General features: G+C 40.2%; 1 protein-coding gene and 1 long non-coding RNA gene across 4 annotated transcripts in view; one reads left to right on the top strand and one right to left on the bottom strand.

The window, feature by feature from the left end:
* Window positions 1-24,984, top strand: part of NPSR1 (neuropeptide S receptor 1) — a 186,989-nt gene that overhangs the window by 3,156 nt on the left and 158,849 nt on the right. For all 3 annotated transcript variants that reach the window (XM_003279195.3, XM_012496688.2, XM_030796830.1), the window contains exon 2: window positions 23,582-23,714. In XM_003279195.3, the coding sequence (XP_003279243.1) occupies window positions 23,582-23,714 (133 nt within the window). The remainder of the gene's footprint in view (window positions 1-23,581; window positions 23,715-24,984) is intronic.
* The window catches only part of LOC105737764, a 168,532-nt gene that overhangs the window by 103,389 nt on the left and 40,159 nt on the right, over window positions 1-24,984 (bottom strand). The window lies entirely within an intron of this gene.

The following is a 24,984-nucleotide window of genomic DNA, read 5'->3' as shown; positions in this document are numbered from 1 at the left end:
ACATGGCAGCCTTACCTAGTCTCAGCTGTCTTGCTCAGTCCACTTACCTAGGCTCCTGACTTCGTTTCCCATCTCACATTCTAGTTCTTATCCTCTGAACCCCAAAGCTCTTTCGGGAGGAGACAAAGCACCCCATCTAGATATTACTGGCACTTCCTTCACAGGCTTAGAGTCTGTTCCTTCCTCCCACCTCCACCCTTGAATTCTGGCTTCTGCTCCCACCACTCTAACCTACTCCACCTTCATAAGCATGTGAGGCTCTTGGAAATGACCAGAGAGGGCTGGGGTGGGTTCACCCTTCCCATCTTCTACCATAGGCCTTGTGTAACTAACCCTACATGGTCTTGGGTTCAAGATTCTCAGCTCAGACCCTGGCTCCCTTCACAGTTTCCAGTTTTGTGTACTTTTAAGATCACATCCAGCTCACCTCTTCAAGACCTAGGTCTTGCCATTAAGGAATTATATGCATTTCAAGAATCTACCAGAAGTTTTCAAGGGGAAATGGGAACCGGCTCATCAGAAAATAAATGAGGTATCTGAATATAAGGCTGTCCAAATGCAAAACAAATAGAAAACTTTTCACACAGAAAGCCCTTAATTTTGCTGGTGAATTCACCAGCAATGTTTCCTGAATCTCTGATACATAATGAGAAACCTAATTAGAAGTAACTGGGAGGGAGACCTGTCTTGATTAGTGAATTACCTAAATTATAAAATAATGTAAATGAAACTTAGTTTTATTACTGATAGGTGAGTGCGGAAACATGAACTAAGACTGCTAAATATCACCTAACAACAATATTTTATTGCGCCTCCTTTGGTAGATAGTTACAAGTGATACATAATTAGTCTAACTATTGTTTTTATGTAAATGGTTGCTTCTAAGTGCTGGAGGGTGATTTGACACAGTTTGTTCCCTTTGTACACCCTCCCTGCCACACTGCCTTACTGTTAATTTTCTTAACACACTCTTCCTCCATTAATATAACAAAAGCAAATTTCAACTCAACGCATGTCCCAATTATCTCACATTATGCCTTTGCAAGGCAGCTCAAATTAAGAAGCTTAAGTAGACCATGCTTGTTGTCACTACATTTTGGTTGACAACTCATTTCTAAGACCTTCTTCTACGTATCAAGTACTGGCATTTTCACCTGTGACTGTCATCTCAACGGCTCACATCTTTCCAGAGCTTGCCGTTCTCCCTTCCTGCCCTGGCCCCAGGACAGTGTCAGTGATGTCCTTCCTGGAATCTAGAATCCCTCATGTCCCAACCCCCAAATGTATTTCCTGCAATTTGTAACAAGCGGTCTTGCATTTACATCATGTATTTTTTATTCTTTTCTAATTAGTCTCGCTCAGTATGTTCAATTTGAGTTTCTACAGTTGAATACTGTGGCTGCTCCTAAGGGAGTTTTGCTCGGTTAAATCATTATTAAATATATTATTCCTTCCTGCCAGTTCTGCTACCCAGACCTAGTGCTCTGCTTTCCAATCCCTGACCCTGGGTAAACTCTACCGTGCAGTGTGTCCAATTTCACTTCACGCAAATGAGAAAGGCCGAGGATGGCACGCAATTTCCAAACTATAGACGCTAGTATTTGAAAAGGAAATTTCCCTCAGCTAAATTTCTCTTTGCATTACTAATGCATCTGATGGCAGGAAGCATAATCTTAGCTAATTCAGAATAAGCCTAGTCATTGCAGAGCTTTTCAGCCCAGGAAGAGTTTTCACATTTTCTGGCTTCGGGAAGGCAACTAACTCCAGGGGCAGTGCTTCTGTAGTGCATTTCTCTCTCTCTCTCTCTCTCTCTCTCTGTGTGTGTGTGTGTGTGTGTATGTGTGTGTGAGGGGGGAGGGGAGTGGGGGTAGGGGATGGAAGGTGAAGAGAGTCTGATCTAGTGAGGGATCTGAGCAAATTGGCATCAGCTGAAACAAGACCTGTCTGTCCCTCAGATGTGGTCATCCTCATTCTGGACTTTCATCTGGGTTCCCATCCCACCTGTGTCAGGCCCACACTGCTTTCTGGGGTAATGTCCCTTGGCCACATTCTCTCCTGGTACAGGGTGCTTGAATCCCTGTCTCTCAATCCCAGCTATAATTTCTGCCTCCTTCCTAGGAATAGAAAGTTTGACTGCTACCAACTTTGGGCTGCAGAAAACAAAATGGAGCATCTCTGGCCCTCTCTCATCCCACATAGCCACCTACGCTATACAACTTCCACCTCATGATAGATGGGAAAACCTGGGAGACTGTCCTTCCCTGGTCCCTACACAGTAAGTAGACCTCAGCGCCCTTCCAATCCTGTGCTCCCCAAATGTAGCAAATGTTCTCTCTTCCTCCCCTTTTTGCTAACCCTTGGAGGGGGGCAATCCAATACCCTCTTGTCATTGTCTCGGTTGCCTCGCATCTCCCCGGCATCTCACACCACTGCTGTGCCATCAAACCCTTCCATTGCCCTCAGCGACCCCCCTGTCATGGGGAAATTGATGACACAGTGTTCCTCCGAATTTATTATTCCAGGCTCTCTGGTCTGAATGCTCAAAAGTCACAACCTCTTGCAACAGAAAAACCCATTTCTCTTTCAGCTGTTTAAGACATCCTCAATGAGGTATTTTGAAAGCCCAGTGCTGACTTGTTTCTCTCTGTCTGCATTGATAGAGTAAAGAGTACACTCTGAGGACAGTGCTGCTGCCTGGGCTGGTGGACAGTGTATCAAAGAAGTGGAAAGAAGCACATCCATTCATGCTTCACAATGTCATTCTGCCATCCTTGAAATAATTTCCTGTTGATGAAGTAAGAATGTTTCAAGCCATGCACTCAGGTAGATAAGAAATCAAACCCTATTTTTCTTAAGTAAACTGAGCTTCTCTCTGGACCTCTCAGTCCCCCAAGTAAACTCAGGCTTTTGAGCTTTCTCCATCTTTCCAATGAGGCAGTGTGGCTCAGAGAGCAGGCTTTACAGCCAGACTTCTGGGGTCAAATCCCAGTGCCATACCATCTAGCGGAGTGACTTTGGGCACTTTACTTCCACCGGTGTCTCAGTTTCCTCATCCAATAAACAAAGCTAATAATTGCATGTCCTGTAGAGAGTTGGTGTGAATAGCTAAGTGAGAGAATGCTTGTATAGCCTTAAAGAACAGTGAGCAGCCCCCAGTAGTGTTCATTATTCATAATTAGAGTCCCAGGAGTTCATCATTCCACTCTTCTCTCAAGACAACTACTGAGAGGTGAGGAGGCAGCATTAGCTGTAAGGAAGAAGTTTCGGAAGATGCTGAGAGAGACCACGGCAGGTGGAAGCACTTCAGGACAGCTTTGATATGCAGGTGGTCCTCAAACGATAGTCGTGAATTAAGCTGTTTCTTTTCTTTTTTTAAAAAAAATGACACCATGAAAATGTAGAATAAGATATAGATATAGAGGGAAAAATTCTATTTCTTACTTTGTCATCCTGATATTATGTCTAGCTACTATCTAAGCAAACTTAATGGCCCACTACATGAAAGGCTATTTGCAGAAAGAGCAAATTATGCCCTATCTGGAGAAAGAAAGAAATGGCTTCTTCTCTGGTGTAAAGATTTTCCAGGCCACAGATGGCAAAATCACCCAAGGTCATGAGGAAGTTGTAAGGAATAATCAAGGTTCTTGTTTTCCCACTTAGGCAATATTGATGGCTGCCTAAAAATGATAGATCTATTAGTCTTGTCAGCACTTCACAGTTTGCAATATGATTTCACAATATCAGCTTGGAACCTCCCATCAGATCTAGGGGGAATTAAAATAGCATTATTTTTCTTTGAGCAGATATGAAACTAAAGTCTGAGAGAAGTTAAAGGTGTAAACTTCCTAAAAGTTAAGATGAGGTAAAAATACAATAAGAAAGAAAAGAAAGAGGATTCTGAGCTGATTTTGGTCTGGATAGGTTAAGCTCTCCAACAGCAAAAACCAAACCCTGAATCTCTGTGGTTTAACACACCAGAGGTTTATTGTTCCCTCATATCGCAGTAGCAAACAGGTCAACTTGTAGCTACAGCTTCTAGAACAAGTGGCTTCCAGGGGAGATGGTAAACTTTCTCTTGTTGGCTTTGGCCTGAAATGACACATGACTTTGACTGAGTTCCATTGGCAAGAATTAGTTACCTCGATGGGCAAGAGAAATGCCCCCAGGGTTGAGGGTATAATGCACGGCTTTAAAGATTTGATCCTTACCTTCTGGCAGATAAAACCCAAATCCTTGGGCCTGGCCTATTGGCCTTTCACATTCTGACCCAATCACCTTCTCTACTCCTCTCTTCACATCCTGGACCACGTTGTATTACCACTGTCTTACCATAGTCTGAGGATGCAAGGTCCTGTTTACCTTTTCTGGATATGCCTTTCTCACACCTTTTTCTTCTGATATCACACTAACCTCAATTGCCTTCTCTTTTGGGAAGGCTTCAGAATCGTTCAGTAATCCAGCATCATCACATCACTACCCCTCTGCTCCCAAAGCACTTAGAATCTCTGTGCAATATGGTTCCTCTCTTGACATGCATGTTCACCTACATACACACACACAGGCACGCATACACACACACCCATGAGCATACATGGACACATACAAATACACAGTGACAGACACACATGCCCACACACACACAGACTAGATTTCAGTTATTTAGGGACACCTTTAGATCCTACTATTCCTAGTACAGTGACTGACACATAGCAGATAAAAGGTCAATAAATATTTTGTTGAATGAAAGAGTATATCAAGAAATAATCTGTAAAACAAGTTTACTGCTAATATCTCAATAAGTTCATGTGAATGAATTTGGGTAGATAAAGTCTTAAACCTATTCACCAACCATTTGGCTTGAATTTATAGGTGTCATAATTTGGGAGGGATTCGTGACATCACAGTAAGCCATGTTCTATATTATTTAGTACTGACAAGGAATAATGATGATGCTATCGGATTTTGGGAAAAATCAGTAGGATTGGTGAGTAGAGGCACTACATGAGCCTGGAAAAGGGAAAGGGAAAGAGAATAGGTTTCTGTAACCCAGGATGCCATTTGGTTGAAACAATACTTAGTTTCAACCTTCTTCTCACTTTCCCAGCTAAGTACTCACTCTCCTAGTCTCCCTTGCAGTTAAAGGTAGCACAGTTTGGAAAGCTTAATTGGAAGTCTCTGAGATTTCTAATAAAGGTTTTTTCTTTTCTGATGAAAGTAGAAAGATATTGCTGACATTCTGATGTCCCCCCGACTTGAATTCAGACACGATGCATGGAGCTGCAGCAGCCATTCTGTGACCACAGGAAGAAAAGCCAAGGGAATCTTAGCAAATTGAGTTCAGCAGCAACATATCTTCAGATTTCTTACTATATGAAAAAAAATTAAATCTTTGTTTAAGCCACTGCTAAGCTGAATACTTTCCTAATTGATATAAATACTAAGTGTAATATGACATTGACAGTATCGAAGCCAAGATCTTAAAACGTGGCCCCCAGAGAGTCAAGCAGACATTGCATTATTTATACATTTGGAGGGTATAGAGGCTGGCTCTGCCCATGGTTTTTGTCCTGTTATTATCTACATTACAAAGAGATTGAATAGATTCTTATAAAAACTGATTCAGACTAGATTGTATGGTTTTGAGTAATCAAGAAAGTAAAAGTTTCTCCCCCTCCTCAAAGAAAAGGGCCTTACATTTTTCAAATGGTTCTCTACATTCCAGATAATAACAATGCCATTCACTTATGTAATTTTATGAAAAAATACTAAAACCATTCTAAAAACATCAGCTCAAAAAACTACCCAAAACATTTGCTCATTTTTTCATGATGGCTCAATAAGAAGATTTTTTTATTCTCCTCCAAAAAGCATAAGGAATCACATCCTTTCCTGACAGCTTAAAACATCCAAGCAAAATGTGAGCTGGAGCCATGGGCTCTGGACCTGGCAGCCAGTTTTATGCTGTGGGACCCTGAGCACACCACAGGGCTGCTCTAGCCCCAGGCATTTCTGCCCTGGGTGCAGAACAATAACCACCATCCCTGCCTGGATGTGAAGTAGGAATGGAGCCAGTTCTCATGTGGGAGGAACGGTTTTGAGAGACAGGAGAAAGGGGGGTAGTCATGGAGGAGTTCTGCTTACTAATCTGTGACAATCCTCTCCAAGCCCAGAGAAGGTGGGAGGTAGGGGAGGACTGATGCTCTTCCCCCTCAAAGGCCAGCCTCCCAGACTCTCCATTCATCCAGCTTCTTCACCCTCCTGGCCTCTCCACTTTCCCCGCCTGTCCATTTACTCAGATTCTCCACCTTTCCAGACACTCCACCCTCAAAGACTCTCCACCCACCCAGACTAGTCATACATTGCTAAAGATAAACAAAAAAGAAACTTCCTGGGACTCTCCCCCTTCTAAAGACAGGAGTAGGTGGTTGGAAAGGAACAAGACGCAATCATAACTTTGACAAGACTCACAAGAACCCTCATGAAGATTCCCTGCCCTCTCACAAGCCTCTCTTTCCCAGCCTTATCTGCTTGCCCTCATCCTTACCAGGGCATTCAGCTTGGACTTTGCATGCTCAGTTTTTAAAAAACATTTCTTTCTCCCCCTTTCTCACCATCCCTCTTTTATCTCATCAGAACTTCTTTCTTCAATAAACTGATTCCAAGTATTAGCAAAAAAACCATTCTGAGTAAAACAGTTCTGAGTTCCATCCCTCAAATGTCTCTTCTCATAACCCCCCTAATGCATGTTATGGGGGTTAATGTTAGTGTAAAATAAACTCCTACTCCCTATCCCCTCTGGACAGAGTCTAAAGGATTCTTGGAGTTCCTTATTAAAGAAGCCAAAACTCTTTTGCTGGGCTAGAGCCACGATTCACCCAGGCCTCTGAATCAGACCCAAGATATCCCCACAGCACTCAGAATTCCATTCGCATACAGATATTGAACGAAAGTGTTCACACAAGGAGCATTACTCACAAGTCATAATTTAATAAAAAATGAAAGGGAATATTGTGAGTGCTCAAATGCAGGTTTCTCATCTTTCACCTATTATTATAGACTCTAACCCTTGGCAACACAGAACAATCCATGCAGATAGAAGATATTCTTTTGGCTAAGAATACATTTATTCCCTTTCCAATGTATTTAGTCCCTTTTTGGGATTTTTGGTCTAGGTTAAGATTAAAATGCAAAGAGTATTCAAGAACACAGAAGCTATGAGCCTAAAATAAAACTTAGAATAATGTAATGAATGCAACTCTATCAGGCCACTCAGTCTTTTCTATTGATTATTTCATTCATTAATCAGGTTAACAAGTAACTGGATATTCTCAGTGGGTTAAAACCATAATATTTTAATGTTTGTTTCCTACTCATGTCCCATGTCCATCACAGGTTAACAAGGGGACTCCATGTATTGTAATCTCTCAGGGAACCAGTTGATGGAAGCCCCATGTCAACACAGGCTTCCATAATACTGAAGTCAGGAGAGCAAGAGCTAGAGAGATACAGAGTAATGAACTTTGCCCTGGCTCTCATAAGCTTCTGCCCAGAAATAACACATATGACTTCCACTCACTATTCATTGGCCAAAGTAATTTCATGGTCATGTCTGATATCAGTGGAGCAGAGAAACGTAATCCTCCTGCTGGGAAAGGCAGGGAATCTTGGTGCTCAGTAATGTCTAATGCAACTCCTAAAGCTCTGAGACAGGCATTATCCTCTTTGATTTAGAGGAAAGAAAAGTGAGGCTCTGAGAAGATAAGTTCACACAATAGTTAATAATCCAAAAATTTTAACCCAGATATGGGTTAAAATTATAACCCAGATGAGATGCATGCTCTTTCCACCATATCAGAACTTCCCAGAGGTTGTTCCACAGAACTCTAATTATGAGAGTTCTTAAGCAGTTGTCAGGGGGATGTGGAATAAAGAACTTGGGAAGGACCACATATTATACACCATTATATACTTAGATGATGCATTCACCTATTTAACTCTGTGAGAAGTCTTACAGTAAAGAAACTTGTTTATGGTGGCTCACACCTGTAATCCCAGCACTTTGGGAGGTCAAGGTGGATGGATCATTTGAGGTCAGGAGTTTGAGACCAGCCTAGCCAACATGATAAAACCCCATCTCTACTAAAATACAAAAATTAGCCAGGCGTGGTGGCAGGTGCCTGTAGTCCCAGCTACTCAGGAGGCTGAGGCAGGAGAATTGCTTGAACCCGGGAGGCAGAGGTTGCAGTGAGCCGAGACCACACCACTGCACTCCAGCCTGGGTGACGGAGCAAGACTGTTTCCAAAAATAAAGAAAAGTAAAGAAAAGAAACTTGTTTAATTCTTTAACATGCATTTTCCAAATCTATTTGACCACAGAGCATTACAATATTACCTCTAATAATGACCACTGGCACACACTTCAGAAAACACTCTGCTACATTATGTGCTTTCCCAAAAGAACCTACCAGATAACCGAACAGAACTAGCTCTTTCAGCAGATGAGGCCCAGAGAGGTAAAGTGACCTTCCCAAGGTTTCATAGCTGGTAGATGGTAGAGTCAGGACAAGAACTGCAGTCTCTAAATATCCAAGTTGGAGCTTCTGCTCAGCTGTTGAGAGGATCGTGAAAAAATGAGAGTGTTTTATAAACTGGAAAGCACTATTCAGATTTAAGATAGCATTAATTCTCTAGGCGAAGCATTACTGAAATATACAGAATACATGGAAGGACATGCGGTGCTTCAAGATAGGAAGATTAAATTTCGTGAAGATGTCAATTCTTCCCAAATTAGCATATAATGTTTGAAACAATTTTAATCAAAACTTCAATGTGATTGTTTTAAATTGATTAAATAATTTGAAATTTTTATTTAAAAAAATAGGTGAGAAAAGCTCAGAAATTTGAACACAAACAACTATGGGGAAGAAAGATGTTTCCCTATTAATTATTAATAAATGTATATCCACAGTAGGCAAAACATTACAGAACTAGCAAAATAATTGACAGATAGATCAATAATAACAAATAGTTTGCCCTGAAAATAAAGTCCTGGTACATACATGAACTTAATGTTACAAAGAAACTACCACAATTAGTAAAAAAGGAACTAATATTTTGGCAACAAAAGTAGTGGGTGAGTAATGGTTCTTATGTAAAGTTGTAAGGTAAATCTCAGCTAAATGGTGGAACTAAATTTTTACAAAATAGCTAGAAAAATTATATAATGATGACACTAATTTTAGGATTAGCAAGCATTATTCAAGCCTAAAAACAAAAATTTAAAGGGAAACAACAAACTAAGAAAATTATTCGCAATAAAAATAAATATATAATATTATAGCTAATAGTATATACATTAATTATATAAAAATATAACATAGTTAAAGTCCTTAATATATAAAGAGCCCTTGAGGGAAAATAAATAATATTTCTAATGGAAAAATGGGCATGGGAAATAAAAACAATTTTAGATTAAATACAGAGTTAAAAGAATGTGTGAAAAAATATTGTTTATTAGTGGTCTGAACAATACAAACTCAATAATTCATCATAATATGAGATATATCAAATAAAGATGAAAGGAAAATAATATATAAAGCACAGAACAGTTGTGTAAAACTGTTTGTGGGAGAGTAAATCAGGACAACTTAACCCAATTTTTCTGGAGAGCAATTTGGTAATATACAGCAAACTTAAATAATGTATTCAGACTTTGCTTGGTAATTCTATTTGCAGGATTATACCATAAGTATACTAAAGAAACATGCAAAAACAGAAACAAAGGCTGCATTAAGTTGTTTTATTAAAAAGTAAGTTTCTAACAATGGAATAATAAAATTGTGATATAACCATAGAATGGAATATTAAGAAATGCTATGCAACTATAATAATGATTTCTCTTTGTGCAGTGTTAAAAGTTTTTAAAAGCACAGTAAATATAATATATTTCAAGTTTTATATATACTCATAAAATATAGAACAAACAAATACCAAGATGGAAAAGTAAGAAATTCTCTCTGAAAGTTACTTTGCAGATGATTTTTATTTTATCTTTGTGTAAAACCTTACTGTATTTTCTAGAGTGAGCACATATTACATTTATTATTCTAAACAACAAAATAACCATGTAAGATACGCCATGCCACCTCTCAAATAAATTGTGTGCATTGTATTTCCATGAGAGTAAATAAGAAGAATCTATTTACTCTGCAGAAGCCCAGAAATGAACCCAAGCAAGCGAGGCTTGCATGACCCAGAGAGCACACTAAGAGATCCAGAAATGCAGGTAAGGGAACAAGACAGCCAATGAAAACAAAGGCAGACGACTGGCCGTATGAATTGAGTGCACACCAACTCATTAGCCTTTTACATTTTGCTACCCAGCCATCCAACTAAGCTGCACAGAAAACAAAGCTTGCGAGATAGCAATTCCAGATTCTGCAGCAGGAATCCTTCTGCTGAGCCTCTCTCATGCCCCCTCCCCTACTGTTCTCATCTCCCAGGATGTTCAACTCCATTCCCTGGTCCTTACATCTGCTTCTGCCCATCTTTGTGTTCGCTCCTCATGGTTTCTTTTAGCTACTTGATTTTGAGCCTCCCGGATGAATTTTAAATATCAGGTCCAAGCCAACGTGAGCCCCCAGGAGAAAGTTTGTCAGGCACTTTCCCTTTGTATTAGCACCTCCAGAACAGAAAACAAATTCCTGAAGGTTTATTATTTTAATTACGTGGATCATCAGGAATAGTACATTCTGGGTATTTTTATTACATAGTAATTACTTTGGTTCCTACGACATTGTAAAGATTTGGACTTAATTTACTCAAATGTTTTCCATATTTCAAGAGTCTAGAGCTTAAATACCAATTTAAATGTTAATCTCAGTTCTTCTTATATAGCTGACATTTCATTCGTTTATTCAGCAAATATTAATTACTACATAGACTTGAAGCCCAGTGGGTTTCCAAATGATTTCTAACATCTGTGGTTTGCTATATTATGGGAATTCAGATGGAATCCCAGAATTTAATTGTTTCAAAGCTTTCAATACATGCTATCAGTGGTTAATTTGGAAGTCCTCTTGTGATCCAAGAACAAATTGCAAGAAGAGATTCACATTAAAATGATTGCAGAACATTGGCATTTCTGTGTCTGGTGAAATTCAAGGATTCACTAGTAACCAGAAAACTGAATTCGAAAGTAACGCAAATGCAGTCCCAGATGCCAAGCTCTGATCGAAATGAGAATGTTTAGGATGTGGGAGATTAACATTGTTAATAAAGCATGATCTACAGCCCACGGTACCGATGATGAAAACTCCAAACGAATGTCTATGTCTTTCCGGTCAGAGTAGAAATGACTAATGCAGTTATTCAACATGTCCTGGAGACTAAACTAAGAAATCAATGTCAGGCAGTAATCCAGAGTCTACTGAATCGCTTTCCTGAACAGTCCCAGTCTGAAGGTGCTAGTATTACATTCCGTCACTTGTAATGATGGTGTTGAGAGGTAAGGCAAAGGCAATTCAGGCGAAGACAACTGAGGAAGATTGCAGATGGACAAGAATCTCTCCTCCTGACAGCACATTCTTATAACTCAGGACAATGACACAGGCCCTAGACCTTGTCCCATTATTGAAATAATTGGCTTTCGGACCGAGCTCCAGCTTCTTATTGTAAACCTTTCTCTGTTGTTACTATTTCAAAAGTCCCTGAATGGCCACTATCTGTCCTCACTAACCTGCAGTTCTCACTCTCTGCCTTCACTTACGCATTGCCAGGCACCCTACTTCTTAGCTTGGCTACTTCTACTCATTGTTTCAGACTCAGCTCGCATAACAGTCTCTCTAGGCTATACCTGTTGACCAACCATGACCAGTCCCTCCCCAGGTTCTATTACATGTTCCTTATCTGGGTTTCTACAACATCTTTATCATAGAAGTTCACATTGAAAATTCTGGTTGACATACCTGCCTCCACCATCAGACTAGAAGCTCCTTGTCTTAGCCTCCCTTATATCCCCAAAGTATGTTGAACTTTGATACTAGATTCTCAGAAATGTTTACGGAATCTGATTGTACAGATTACAAACCAGTATAATCATGTCTCCAGCTCCATGATTTTCAGGAGAGTTTCCCACTTCTGCCTTAGTGTCATTTCTACACCAACATGTAAGCCAAGGCTGTCTCCTCAGGGTAAATGCCTTTCCCTCTGCTATACTACATGGGAGTTCACAGATTGACTGTCAGTTCACAACTACTTGGAACAATCGTGGTCCACAGCCCCACTCTCCAATTCAACAGGCCTAGGCTTCAACTGCACCTCCCATCCCATCCACATTCTCTGTTCTTCATGAAAGAAGGCCCTTGTCAGCTTGTCTTGCCAGTCTCCAGACAGGTCTAGAGGCATTGCAGAGGGTGCAATCTCTCTTCATCCCTGTTCTAGACCCTTGTTAAAGTGATATGAAAAGCCTTACAAAGGTATTAAAACTTGAGCTAGCAACCAAATTTATATGTAGCTTTATACAGGTTTCTTTTTTGTGAATATTTAAAAAATCTTGTCATACATATTTTTGTAATTGAGTGTTATAACTGATGACAGTCCTGGGTAATCCGGGATAGAATCCCCATAGTTCATGATAAAACAATTAGAAAATGTAATTGCCAACAGGAGGTCGTGATGACAATAATTCAACTGTATTTGCAAGCAAGTCTCCCAGTTGGGTTACTCAGGGGTTGATGGCAGGGAAGTAGAGGAGAGACAGATTTTAAAAAGGGGCATCATCAGAAGGAGATGGCTGTTGGGGAGAAAAATGGCAGGCCCTCCTGAACTAGCCCAATCCTACCTTCAGGCCTCCTTGTTGACCTTGACTGGTTATTGACCACCTGGCATTGCTTCTGTAGCAGCAGGTAGGGTGAGATGTGGGAAGAAGTTTGGATGACCTCCTGAACGACAGATTACCAACTGTCCAGCTACTGCCCAGGGGTCACCACATCCTCACATTGTGTCTCATTCTCCAAGTCTAATTAAGCAGCTTCAGCAACACAGAACTTTGCTATCTGCTCCTACCTGTTTCACTTAAAATCAGGTGCCCATGTATGTCTCTGTGTTACACTGTGACTGATCCCTAATAAAATTAGAGATTTTCAGTCTTTGCACTTGATATTGCCAACTCACCTAAGCAAATTAATGAGGCTTTGAGTAGGCCTCAGAGCCTGGTGCTGTGAATGATGGAAGCCACAGAAGTCTCAGTGACAGGGCAGTAGAATTTCATTGTCTTCTCACTGAGAAGTGACACCAAATCATTGAAACCTTTTTTTCTTATACTTTATTTCCTATATTGGAAAATAGCAGATATTTGCTCCTTCCTGTGTTACAGATATTCATCTTCAACATCACATACATAACAACCTTCCTAAAACAAACCCTGAAAACATGAGGAGCACGGAAAGCTTTGTGACTCCCAGGACAGTTGATGTAGCTGCATCTTGTGTGACATTTATCACTACTGTTGTGTGGAGGCCACATGTTGTCATAGATTCCCTCCATTCCTCCAATGCATGGACCTTATGCTCAGTCCTGGGGGAGACAGTCATGAATCCAACCCAGCCCCGGAAACCCAGCTTCAGGCAAGTTTTGGCTCAGAAAGAAAATGAGGATTTGTCTCCCCCTTGAAAATTGAAAGTAAATGAGGCAACTTTCACTATCTTCAAGCCAAAACTGGGGCAGAAAACTACTAGAGTAAGCAGGGCATGGTCTTTCCAGTTAAGCAAAGCTACATTCAAATCCCAGCTGCATCACCTAATGAGCCAGTAACCCAGGTAAGTAACTTCTCTGAGCTTCATTTCCTTACCTATAAGATTGAGGACAGTGATAACTTGTTGGTCAGGTTGCGATGGTTAAGTGAGCAATATGTAAGCCTTCTTAAGTGATGCTTGGCACATGGCAATCAATCTAAAATATTTATGTGCACCTACTACATACATTACAAACTCAGCCATGTACTGGATTAATGTGATTCACTCAAATTATTTCATTCCCTTTCACCCTGTAATTGTTAAAGATACTTAGGCTTTTTGTCTTCCAGTTTTCAGCACCTAACTGAAAAAGGAGATCATTATTCCTTGGATCTAGATAAATCCAGACTAGCCTGACAGATCCAGAATCAACTAGAGTAACTAATGTCTTGTATTTCCTGAGATAATTCCCATTTCAAATGACCTTTTCTGTGATTCTTGTAAGTAGCCTTGCACTTGTCATCAATCATGTTTCCATCTGACAGAGATTTATTAAGCACCTTCTATGCGCCAGACAGATGCCAGGGGTGGAGTTGTGACCCAGACTTAGTGCCTGCCAGCATGGGCATCCTTTTGGCTCTGGAAGCATGGCTTATGGAGCTACATCCCAGCTATCAGCCCTGTGGCAGCATCACCATCATCAAAGGAACCCTGCAATTCATCTTTCTAAATCCCAATTTGCAATTCTCCAAGTCTGCAGAAAACTGATGTCACTGTGTAGCTTGACTAACTTGAGGTTAAAAGCCAATCAGTCATGTGCCAGCAACCATGTAATTGAGCTGAGAACAGGCCAATCTTTAGTTATTGAAACATTTTAAATACATTTCTTATTTCCACTCAGTATTGGACCATCTGGCTGGAATTTTGCCTCACATCACCACTAGGGGGCATTTTATGCCCAACTATATTCTGCAATAGTTTGGGGATGGTGTTGGGACACACCATCAGCACAGTGTGGTGGGGGGTGGGTAGGGAGAATGCTTCTTAGGCTTAGTGAAATTCCAATAGACTGGTACCGAAAATAGGGTGAACAGGGTGAATTCAAGCATCACTCTGAAAAGGTAGTGTGTTAGTTATCACCCCTCATATGTACATATGTAGTCCGCAAACCTAAGGGAGGAGATAAACCAATTTTTATTGCATATCTACTATGTAACAGGCACTGAGCTAAAAATCTCTGTCTTCATCATCTTATCTACCCATCACAACTATCCCGAGATAGGTTTTGTCTTCATCCTCATTTTACAAATAAGAGGTCAGAGAGGTTATCACTTACAACCTATCACACATCCAACAAGTAGCAAAGACTGAGTCCAGGTCAGGTTGCTTTCAAAGCCTATCAACTTTTCTTCCACGAGGCTCACCTAGTTGTGATATTCTCACTCCTCTGAAATTGTTTCCTCAATCACCATTACCATGACTCTCCAGATTATCTGAGATTTGTGTGTGTCTCTGTGTGCCTGTGGGTGGTGAGGGGGACATGCACCCATAATATGGCTGCGAATAAAGGAGCAAGCAGCTGAGTGTTTTCATACTTAATGACCCTTGTACTAGTCAGTGAAACAGGATTTAAATTTGACTGAGTACAACGTATACACTCTACCTGTTTTATTCTCTTGTAGCACCAACACCTCACACTGTGTCTGGCATAGAGTAGGAAATCAATAGATGTTAGATGAATTCATAAACCGATAAATCAACATGGCTCTTAGGAAGACCCCAAAAGCATTTGCCCGGGGAGGCTTCCTATGTCTGGAAGTGTTCTGAAGCCTATGAAGTAAGGTGAGATTATCTTCCAATAGAAAACTCCAAAAGATGTGGAGGTGGGGGGGATTTGATTTATAGGATTTGCTCAGCCTGCCCTAGAGACATCAGCCAATCAAAGGAAAATAGACCCCAATCTGTTTACAGAGCTCCTTGGACTTACCATCCCAAAGCATAGTCCAGAACAAAAGCCCAGTCCAAGCGATCACTGACTCACCAGCCCCGGGGAATGATTTCCAATTCACTGATATACCAAACCAGCATGATTTGATATGCAGTGCTTGTCACTCTGAACTTCCAACAATGCAGATCTGAGCCCCGGGACTACTTTGAAAAGACTGGATCCCTTGGTTCGGATTGTACTCTACAAAGATAAAGAAAGCAGCCATTTTCTGCCCACTGGGGACCAGAAGGCTCTTCCATTAGACAGAAACTTCATTTCTGGAAATGTGAACTTTGCTGCCAGAGTCATAAATGCCGACTCTCTATGTGAAAAGCAGACCATTTACTCACTTCAGCATTGATTTTCTGGAAACATGGCCTGCCTGTACTCACATGAGGAAAGGAGAACATGAAAGAGAGATATAGTCTGAAAATGTAATATTGACTTCCAATGCAAAACTACCCTGAGTTCACTTACTTTATTCTCTTCCTCTTTCCAACTCTCATCCAAAAGGCTATCAGAATGTAATTTCAGTTGAAAAGCCTTCCATATCAGAAGTAGGAAATAGGGAAGGTCGATGACTTCCCCATTCCCTTCCACCTGCTGGAAAACTGGATGAATGTCCACAAGGTGTAGAGTAGGTAAGACGTTCTGAGGGAGGGGCCGACAGACTCCTCCGCTCTCTGACAGGAAGTAAAGGCCTTCCTGGGGGTTCAGCAGAAAATAGACCATCCCCAGGGGATTCCACTACTCAGAGTCTATCCACTGAGGCTGGGGCCACCTCCAGTGAGCAAATTTCTGTGGGAGATTCACTGAATGCTGCAGACCTCACAGAGGAGGATTGTGGCCAGTGCTTTCTCCCAGCTAAAGGAGTGTGGACAGCTGGCTAAGTAAAACTTGGGCGAGGCCATGGATGGTGCCAGTGAAGACAGAGCCTCAGTAAGGAAAACAGTCCTGTATCTACTATCTTCCTCCCATTCCACCCTTGCCTCCTTCTTTGGCTGCTCCCAGACATTGTTCTCACCTCTCCCACCATAGAGGCCTGGATTTCTGATCTGGCAAAGAAACATCACAAGTGCTTTAACTTTTCTCTTCCTTCTTCATCCAAGAATGAAAGTTCAACAGAGACCAATACAGTACTGCACAAGTGTAGAAATAAACCATCCCCCAGCACCATCCAGGCTGAGAAAAAATGCTGGATATGATACAAGGCTTTGCAATTCTTTCTTTCTTTTTTTTTTTTTTTTTTGATAGAATCTCACTCTGTCTCCAGGCTGGAGTGCAGTGGCGCCATCTCAGCTCACTGCAACCTCTGCCTTCTGGGTTCAAGCGATTCTCCTGGCTCAGCCTCCCGAGTAGCTGGGACTACAGGCACGCACCACCATGACCAGCTAATTGCAATTTTTAAAGAAGAAATTGCTTTAAGGCATCAACATGCTTCTCTTTATGAAACAGATTCCCTAAAAGAAACAGGAGTAAATCTTGGAAAATCTCTTATTTGTATTCTCAGCAGAGCTTGAAAGGACATTGCATTAAGAAAAGGGACATAGTGGCCGGGCGCGGTGGCTCACGCCTGTAATCTCAGCACTTTGGGAGGCCAAGGCGGGTAGATCATGAGGTCAGGAGATCGAGACCATCTTGGCTAACACAGTGAAACCCCGTCTCTACTAAAAACACAAAAAATTAGCTGGGCATGGTGGTGGGTGCCTGTAGTCCCAGCTACTCGGCAGGCTGAGGCAGGAGAATGGCGTGAACCTCGGAGGCAGAGCTTGCAGTGAGCCGCGATCGCGCCACTGCACTCCAGCCTGGGTGACAGAACTAGACTCTGTCTCAAAAAAAAAAAAAAAAAGAAAAGAAAAAAGAAAAAAAAAAGAAATTTTTATAAACTTCACTGTAAACAATGGAAAGCAGAATATGATCTCCTAAAAAGAAAAGTATGTTATACTAGAATATGCTAATAATCTAAATTTTAAAATCACAGATTATTTTAACAGAACCTGGGGTTGGGGAAATAAAATAGTTTTAAAGCCTCTTAATTTGATTTCTCAGTGTGAAGTCAAATTTGAATGATTTTTAGTGGTTACTTAAAAATTAAGCATTCAATGTCTTAAATTTTTTAAAAGTTAACATGCGATAAAAGAGAATAACTGTTTCAAATTACTAGTGAACAAATTAAAATAAAAACACAAATGACAAAGAAAATATTTTTAAAATACAAAAACAAACTTTAAAAACCTTGTAAGATCTCACATATCAGTTACACAATAAATTACAATGAATCAGTGTCATTATTAAAAATAGACTCTCAGTTTAAGTCAAAAACAAAAATTATATTCTACTTACAGGAGAAATACTTGGTAGCAAATGAAACAACATAGAAATATATAGATAAAGATATACCATTAAAATAGAAATATGATTCAATCAAGTTTGGCAAAATTAATATTAGGAAATAGTTCAAGGCAAAAAGAGTTATGTAAGAAAAGAACAGTAAGCCCTCCCTTATCATCTGAGTGTTTTGATACGTTCTCGGGAACTGTGACTTTAAGCAAAACTACATATAATAAAACCAGTGATTTTTCTTTTTCTTATCAATGGCATAATGTTGAAGGAAATGATATTATTCAGGGCCTGCTAGTTCATTTCACTTTAAAGTCACAGTTTCCAAGAACCTATTGATGATGATAAGTGAGGACTTACTGTAAGTTATGTAATTGAAGATGAAATAGACATAAAATCACAAGCCAAATAAAAATATTTCATTGGCCGGGCGCAGTGGCTCACACTTGTAATCCCAGCACTTTGGGAAGCCGAGGCGGGCGGATCATGAGGTCAGGAGATCGAGACCACGGTGAAACCCTGTCTCTACTAAAAAATAAATAAAAAAAAAATTAGCCGGGCGTGGTGGCGGGCGCCTGTAGTCCCAGCTACTCGGAGAGGCTCAGGCAGGAGAATGGCGTGAACCCGGGAGGCGGAGCTTGCAGTGAGCCGAGATTGCGCCACTGCACTCCAGCCTGGGCGACAGAGCGAGACTCCATCTCAAAAAAAAAAAAAAAAAAAAAAAATAATATATTTCATTAAAATGTGTAATCAAAAATTATTAGGAATAAAAGGTAAACTTTAAAATTAGTATAGAGATCATTTAAATAATAATATTCAAAAGTTTTATTTATAAGTATATACTGAAATGATGCTACTACTAGTTAGAAATAAACTAATCCTAATACTAAATACAAAATGTTAAAATTGATCACAAATGAGACAAAAAATATCAAAAATTGATCTTATGTAGATAATTCATCAACATTATAAAAATAATTGCAGAAATGTTATGTAAAGAATTGCATAGCAAATATTTACGAAGCTCACATGATATGACCATAAGAAATAAACCACCAGAGAAAACCTTATTGATTTTACACATAACAAGAATGCCTTCTAGCATACGATAATCTGATCTTTGTTCTGAAACTTCTAACCAATGCAATAAAATGGGAAATATAAATAATCTTTGAGAGTTGGAAAGAAAATTATCATTTGCCATTGATATGATAGTCTCCACTAAAAATACAAAAGAATTAATGAAATGACAATTAAGATTAGTGAAACAAGTTATATCTTGGCTGGCTTCAAAGTAAATATATGAAAGTAAGTTATTTTTATATAAACCAACATTACCCAGTTAGAGAAATACAATGGTGTAAATGAAATATGTCATTTAAAATAGAAATTTTAAAATATAAAATACCTAGGAATAAAAAGTGTGAAGAAAACTGTAAAGCTACCCAGAACCACTAAAGAGAGCATCATGGCATAACCTAGTCAAGTTTAAGATTTGTTTCTCCCATGTCCCAGCATTTCCATACCCAGAATATGTACTAGAGAAAAAAAGTACAGTACCCTATAGCATTGTTTCTGATAGCTTCAAACTGGAAACCACCCAATTGTCTATTAAATACATGGGATCAATAAATTGCAGCATAGTCACACCATGGAGTACTATATAGGAATAAAAATGAAAAACCTGCAGCTTTTTGCAATCACAAGAACGAATCTTGCAATTATAAACCAAAGAGTCAAGACAAAAGAAACACATGGCATAAAACCACTCTATAAAGCTGGAAAACAGGCAGCACTCTTTATGGATGCATATATAAGTGGTAACAGTAAATATTAAATAAGTAGAAATCAGGTTAGAGGTAATTTCTAGAAGAGACAGAATAGAGTTTTACATGGGGCACATGAAGGGCTTTCTGGTGTTGATAAAGGTTTTTTTTTTAAATGATGTTGGTAATAATTACACGGGCTTTTACTCTATGATTACTAAGTAATGTGTATGTATATATATTGTGCACTTTTTATGTTGTATATTTTGTGTCAGGCAGATCGTCTGCATAGTCCTAAACTCTTGATGTCTTCCACTTCTTGACACAATCCTTTGGGACCCTTTCAGCTCTTCATTCTGTAGGCTCAAGTTCTGCCCTGCCACCATCCCCAGACCAAGTCCCAACCTGAGGGAGAGTTGAGTCTCAATCTTCCCTTTACTAGGATGGGAAATGCCAACATTCTTTTTGGTTACCCATTCCTGGAGGATGGTTCCAGCTGGCAGGGGCCATAGAAGATTGATGCGCAGCTGTATTTTCCTGTCATTTTGGGCACAGGGGTGAGGATGGAACTTTGCCCCTTTGACAGTTTTAGCTCTAGTCAACTGCTGTTAACTTTGACCTCAGGACACCCTTCACCCCACATCCATGAACACGTTGCAACATCAAGCAACTACAAGGTAAGCAGAGGTATGCAGGGCCTTGTGGATTCAGTTTCTTCTCTCACGTGGATGAACAGCAGCAGCGGAAGAGATAGCACCTCTTTTCCAGCCAGACAGTGTGCTGAAACACTTCCTCAGCCTCCTAGCTGTGCCAAAGACATGTAGGGTGGCCTTAGCCAGAAAGGTGAGGCCATCCCAGCCTCCAGCATGGGGTTGCGGAAGTAGATATAGGTGACCCACTAGAGCTGTGAACTCCTTCAACTCTAGCGTTGAAGTGCCATATTCAATGAGCACAGTTCTGGAAAGGTCTCCAGGGACCCCACATCACGTCATGAACTAACCAAAACCTCTAAATCCCCTAAATCTTTCAAAGCTGAGAGAGAGAGAGAATAATTCATCTTTAGGGATTGATATAGACTGGGCTATGATATTTGGAGCCCACTCACTGGGACCCATGGATAGGGTGATTATATAATTGACTATCCAACCAAAGACACTTTTTGAGAGAGAAAGGGCAATTTAAATAATTATCTTGGGACAGCAGTTGACAACTAGGACTGTCCTAGGCAAAGCAGGTTAAATAATTACCCTGGCCATGGACCATACTTTGAGAAGCACTTTCCAAAGGCCTCTGCCATGTGCAGCTGCTCATAGCCAAGCTCATGCTACACAGGTGGAAAAGCTTCTGGAAAATTGGGGTGCTTCCCTAGAAGACTCAGAATGTTAACAAGGAATAGGGAAGAAAGAGAACTACTGAAGAGCTTGGCACAGGAGGGCTGGCCCAAAACCTGTGTCACAGCACTACCCTGGGCCATTCACACCAAAGCTCATTCCAGAGACCAAAAGTATTTGATGGCCTTCTGTCATACCTTACCTGCCAGGCCACATGCTTGATGGGCTCTTTCCTGAACCTAGACACCCCCAGGGCACCATCATCCTCCCTGATAGAATATTATATTAGAACAATTTGAGGAACATAGACACACTATCCCCAATCCTGTCCCTCAACTGTTTCATCTGTCAGCACCATGGTGTCAGTGAGACCTTCTGATGGAGACTTCCAAGCCACCTGACTGCTTAGGTTAGTCTGCAAGTTGTTCCAGTGTTTTTTAAAAGAGAGGTCCTCCAAATTCAAACCACTTGTTTATGTCCCACTGCTGGCACACCACCTGAATGGGAAGTGTCAGTCCACGACATCAAAGGCCTCTCTTGCTGTATCTGCTACTGACAGTACCGTTGTCCATCTATGTCAAAGGGGAGAATTCTCTTACAAAAATTCACTCCCTCCACTCAATACAGTCCTTTGCATAACAATTAGTTTTTATTCTTGATGCTTTATCACCCATTTCAAGACTGCTAGAGAAATGAGTTATGCAGGATATGACCCCTCTAGTCATCAAAGAGCCAGAGAAAAAGTGTGTGGCTTGAAGCTGAGCAAAGATGCTGCCTTCCAAGTGGGAAGTGACATATGTATGCTGGACATGATTTATCTGCAGAGCTCTCCAACCCTGTCATCCTCCCACTCTAGTTGTGCAGCCCTCATCCTCCCCCAACGTCACCACAATGCCTATCCTCATTTCCACAATTCTGCAGTTCCAAGGCCCTGACCTCCACCTAGGATCTCAGAAACCAATCTGTAAATCCAGGATGGAGAGCCTAAATATCAGATTGATAAAGTGTAGGACTCATGAAGATGCTCATAAAAAATTTCTTAGAAACCAGGTGTGGTGGCTCACACCTATAATCCCAGCACTTTGGGAGGCTGAGGCAGGTGGATTACTAGGTCAGGAGATCAAGACCATCCTGGCTAACACAGTGAAACCCCGTCTCTACTAAAAAATACAAAAAATATTAGCTGGCCATGGTGGCGGGTGCCTGTAGTCCCAGCTACTTGGGAGGCTGAGGCAGGAGAATGGCATGAACCTGGGATGCAGAGCTTGCAGTGAGCTGAGATCATGCCACTGCACTCCAGCCTGGGCGACAGAGCGAGACTCTGTCTGAAAAAAAAAAGAAAATTTCTTAGAAGGACTGTTAGATTAATAGCATTCCTGCTTTTTTCTTTTTTACTAATTAATCATTTATCTTAATCTGTTTTATGCTGCTATGACAGAACCAAAGACTGAGTAATTTATAAAGAAAAGTAATTTATTTCTACAGTGCCAGGGTCTGGGAAGGTGCTGGTATCTGGTGAGGGCTTTCTTCCTGCATCATTCCATGACAGAAAGTGAGAGGGTGAGAGAGGGACAAGGGAAGGGAACTGAACTCATTCCATTATCAGTAACCCACTCCTGCAATAACTAACCCACTCCCACAATAACAACATTAATCCATTCATGAGGGCAGAGCCTTCATGACCTAGTCATTTCTTAAAGGTTCTACCTTAACTCCATTGCTTTGGGGATTAAATTTCAACATATAAACCTTGAAACATTCTTCAGTAGAACTTTAATATTACTGTCTTATAAAATTCTGTCAAATGAACAAAAGATAACCCATAATTACAATACCCTAATATGACTGCTTTTAACATTTTACTGTATTTCAGCCTTTTTGCTATGTATATAATTTTACAGAGTTGTAATCATACCCAGTATATGATTTTATCATGTTTTCCCACTTACCATTATATTATAGGTATTTTTAATATTGCTACATAGCCTTCATGGTTGTCATTGTTAATAGCTATGCTGTAATAGTTCACTGAATTGAAGTGCTTTATTTACTTAGCTACCCTATTATCTTTAAACAATTTCTAATTTCCTTTTATAATAAATATGGACATCTTTGTGACAGGGGTGTTCTTTTTCACATCTTGACCTACGTTTCACATAGTGTTACAATTACTTGACCAAAGAATACAAACCTTTTGTCTCTTGACGTATATTTCCAAAAGATTTTTAAAAGGTGCATTAATTTACTCTGCAGCTGGTGTAAATGACGACTATTTTGTCATTGTTTTCTTGAGAGTAGAGCTTCCAAAGGTAGGGATATGGGGCTAGGAGGAAGAAATCCAGCACCAAAGCCTGGGCCATGCATTCTGTAAAGAACCCCGGTTCTCACTGGTACACTGGTTTTATTTTTCTCTGTTTCTTGCAGACTGAGCAATTGATAACTCTGTGGGTCCTCTTTGTTTTTACCATTGTTGGAAACTCCGTTGTGCTTTTTTCCACATGGAGGAGAAAGAGGAAGTCAAGAATGACCTTCTTTGTGACTCAGCTGGCCATCACAGGTAAGTCACTATGCAAGTGAGAGGAGGAAGCTGTATGTGAAGTCCCTATGGCTTCCTGCTTTTAATGAATTTTATAAAAAAAAAAAATGTAACATCAGTCAATTTGGGAATAATTTCTGAAAGAATATAAAACCCATGTTTGAATATTTCCTCTGGCATACTTAACACATATGAATGCCTCTAAGATTTCATTATAAAAGTAACTCACTACACTAATGGAAATACCATTATCAGTACCACCAAATGGTTCTATAGGGTTTCCCTGTTTTTATACACAATAGCCTCCATAGTTCACTAAGGTGATATTACCATATCATCCTGCATTATGAGCTTAAGGAATACATCCAGAAAATGTACCAGCACTATCTCTATTCAATCATTAATGTTAAGTCTTGAGTACTTTGCAGATTAAAGCCTGTGGACATTGCTTTTGAAATGCAAATGATGTGTAACACCACTACTGGGGGTAGTATAATGAAGTAATATAATCTCAAGGATCAGGATGCTTAAGTGTAGACTTTGGAAATGACCATTCAGTATAAGAGTGAGCACAGCACACCTAGTAGAGGAATGATGAAATATTCTCAAAGAAGAAAATGATCTGTGAAAGTAAGAGCCCCATAGACATGAGTAGAGCTCCTGTTCAAAAGGAAAAGAAAAACACAACCAGGGAAAGAGTCCTGTTCTACAGGCCAGAAAGAAAGTGAGAAAATGAGATTCACAGAAGGTCCAGCATAAGCCACACTTGGAGTCCTAAGCTCTGGGAGCAAGATGGCTGTTATATTAGCTTAATTTGGATCAGACTATAGAAAAAAAACGCAAAAAGAAAAATTTAAATATTAAATGCTTACAAGGAGTGATGGTAAATGACTTTCAGAAAGGGCTGTTTGGTACATTTCAACCTGTACTGTTATCTCAGCTGTAGTAATGGTGGTGGAGCTCTTTGGAATTTAGTCTTGAGCCATAATATTTCAAAAATACATGACACTGTAACTTACAAGAGAACCTTAGCCATACATTGTTGGTAACCTGAAATTCCCCTTTTTCTTTCTAACAAAGTATAACATGTCCACCTGCTTGAGCTGGGCTGCAGTGGCCAGGGTAAACATCCAAGGCACCAGTGAAAAATACAGAGAAGGTAAAAGGAGCAAGAGTTCTGAAGATGGAACCTGGGATGGAGGAAAGTTTCTTCAATCTTTCCTACCAACAGGAACTCCAATTTTTCACTCTTATAATTGTAGAAGTAGAGGTAATTAGGATCATCCAGCAA

Source organism: Nomascus leucogenys, chromosome 17, assembly GCF_006542625.1.
Source record: "Nomascus leucogenys isolate Asia chromosome 17, Asia_NLE_v1, whole genome shotgun sequence".
NCBI classification, from domain to species: domain Eukaryota; kingdom Metazoa; phylum Chordata; class Mammalia; order Primates; family Hylobatidae; genus Nomascus; species Nomascus leucogenys.
This window is presented reverse-complemented; position numbering and strand designations above follow the sequence as displayed.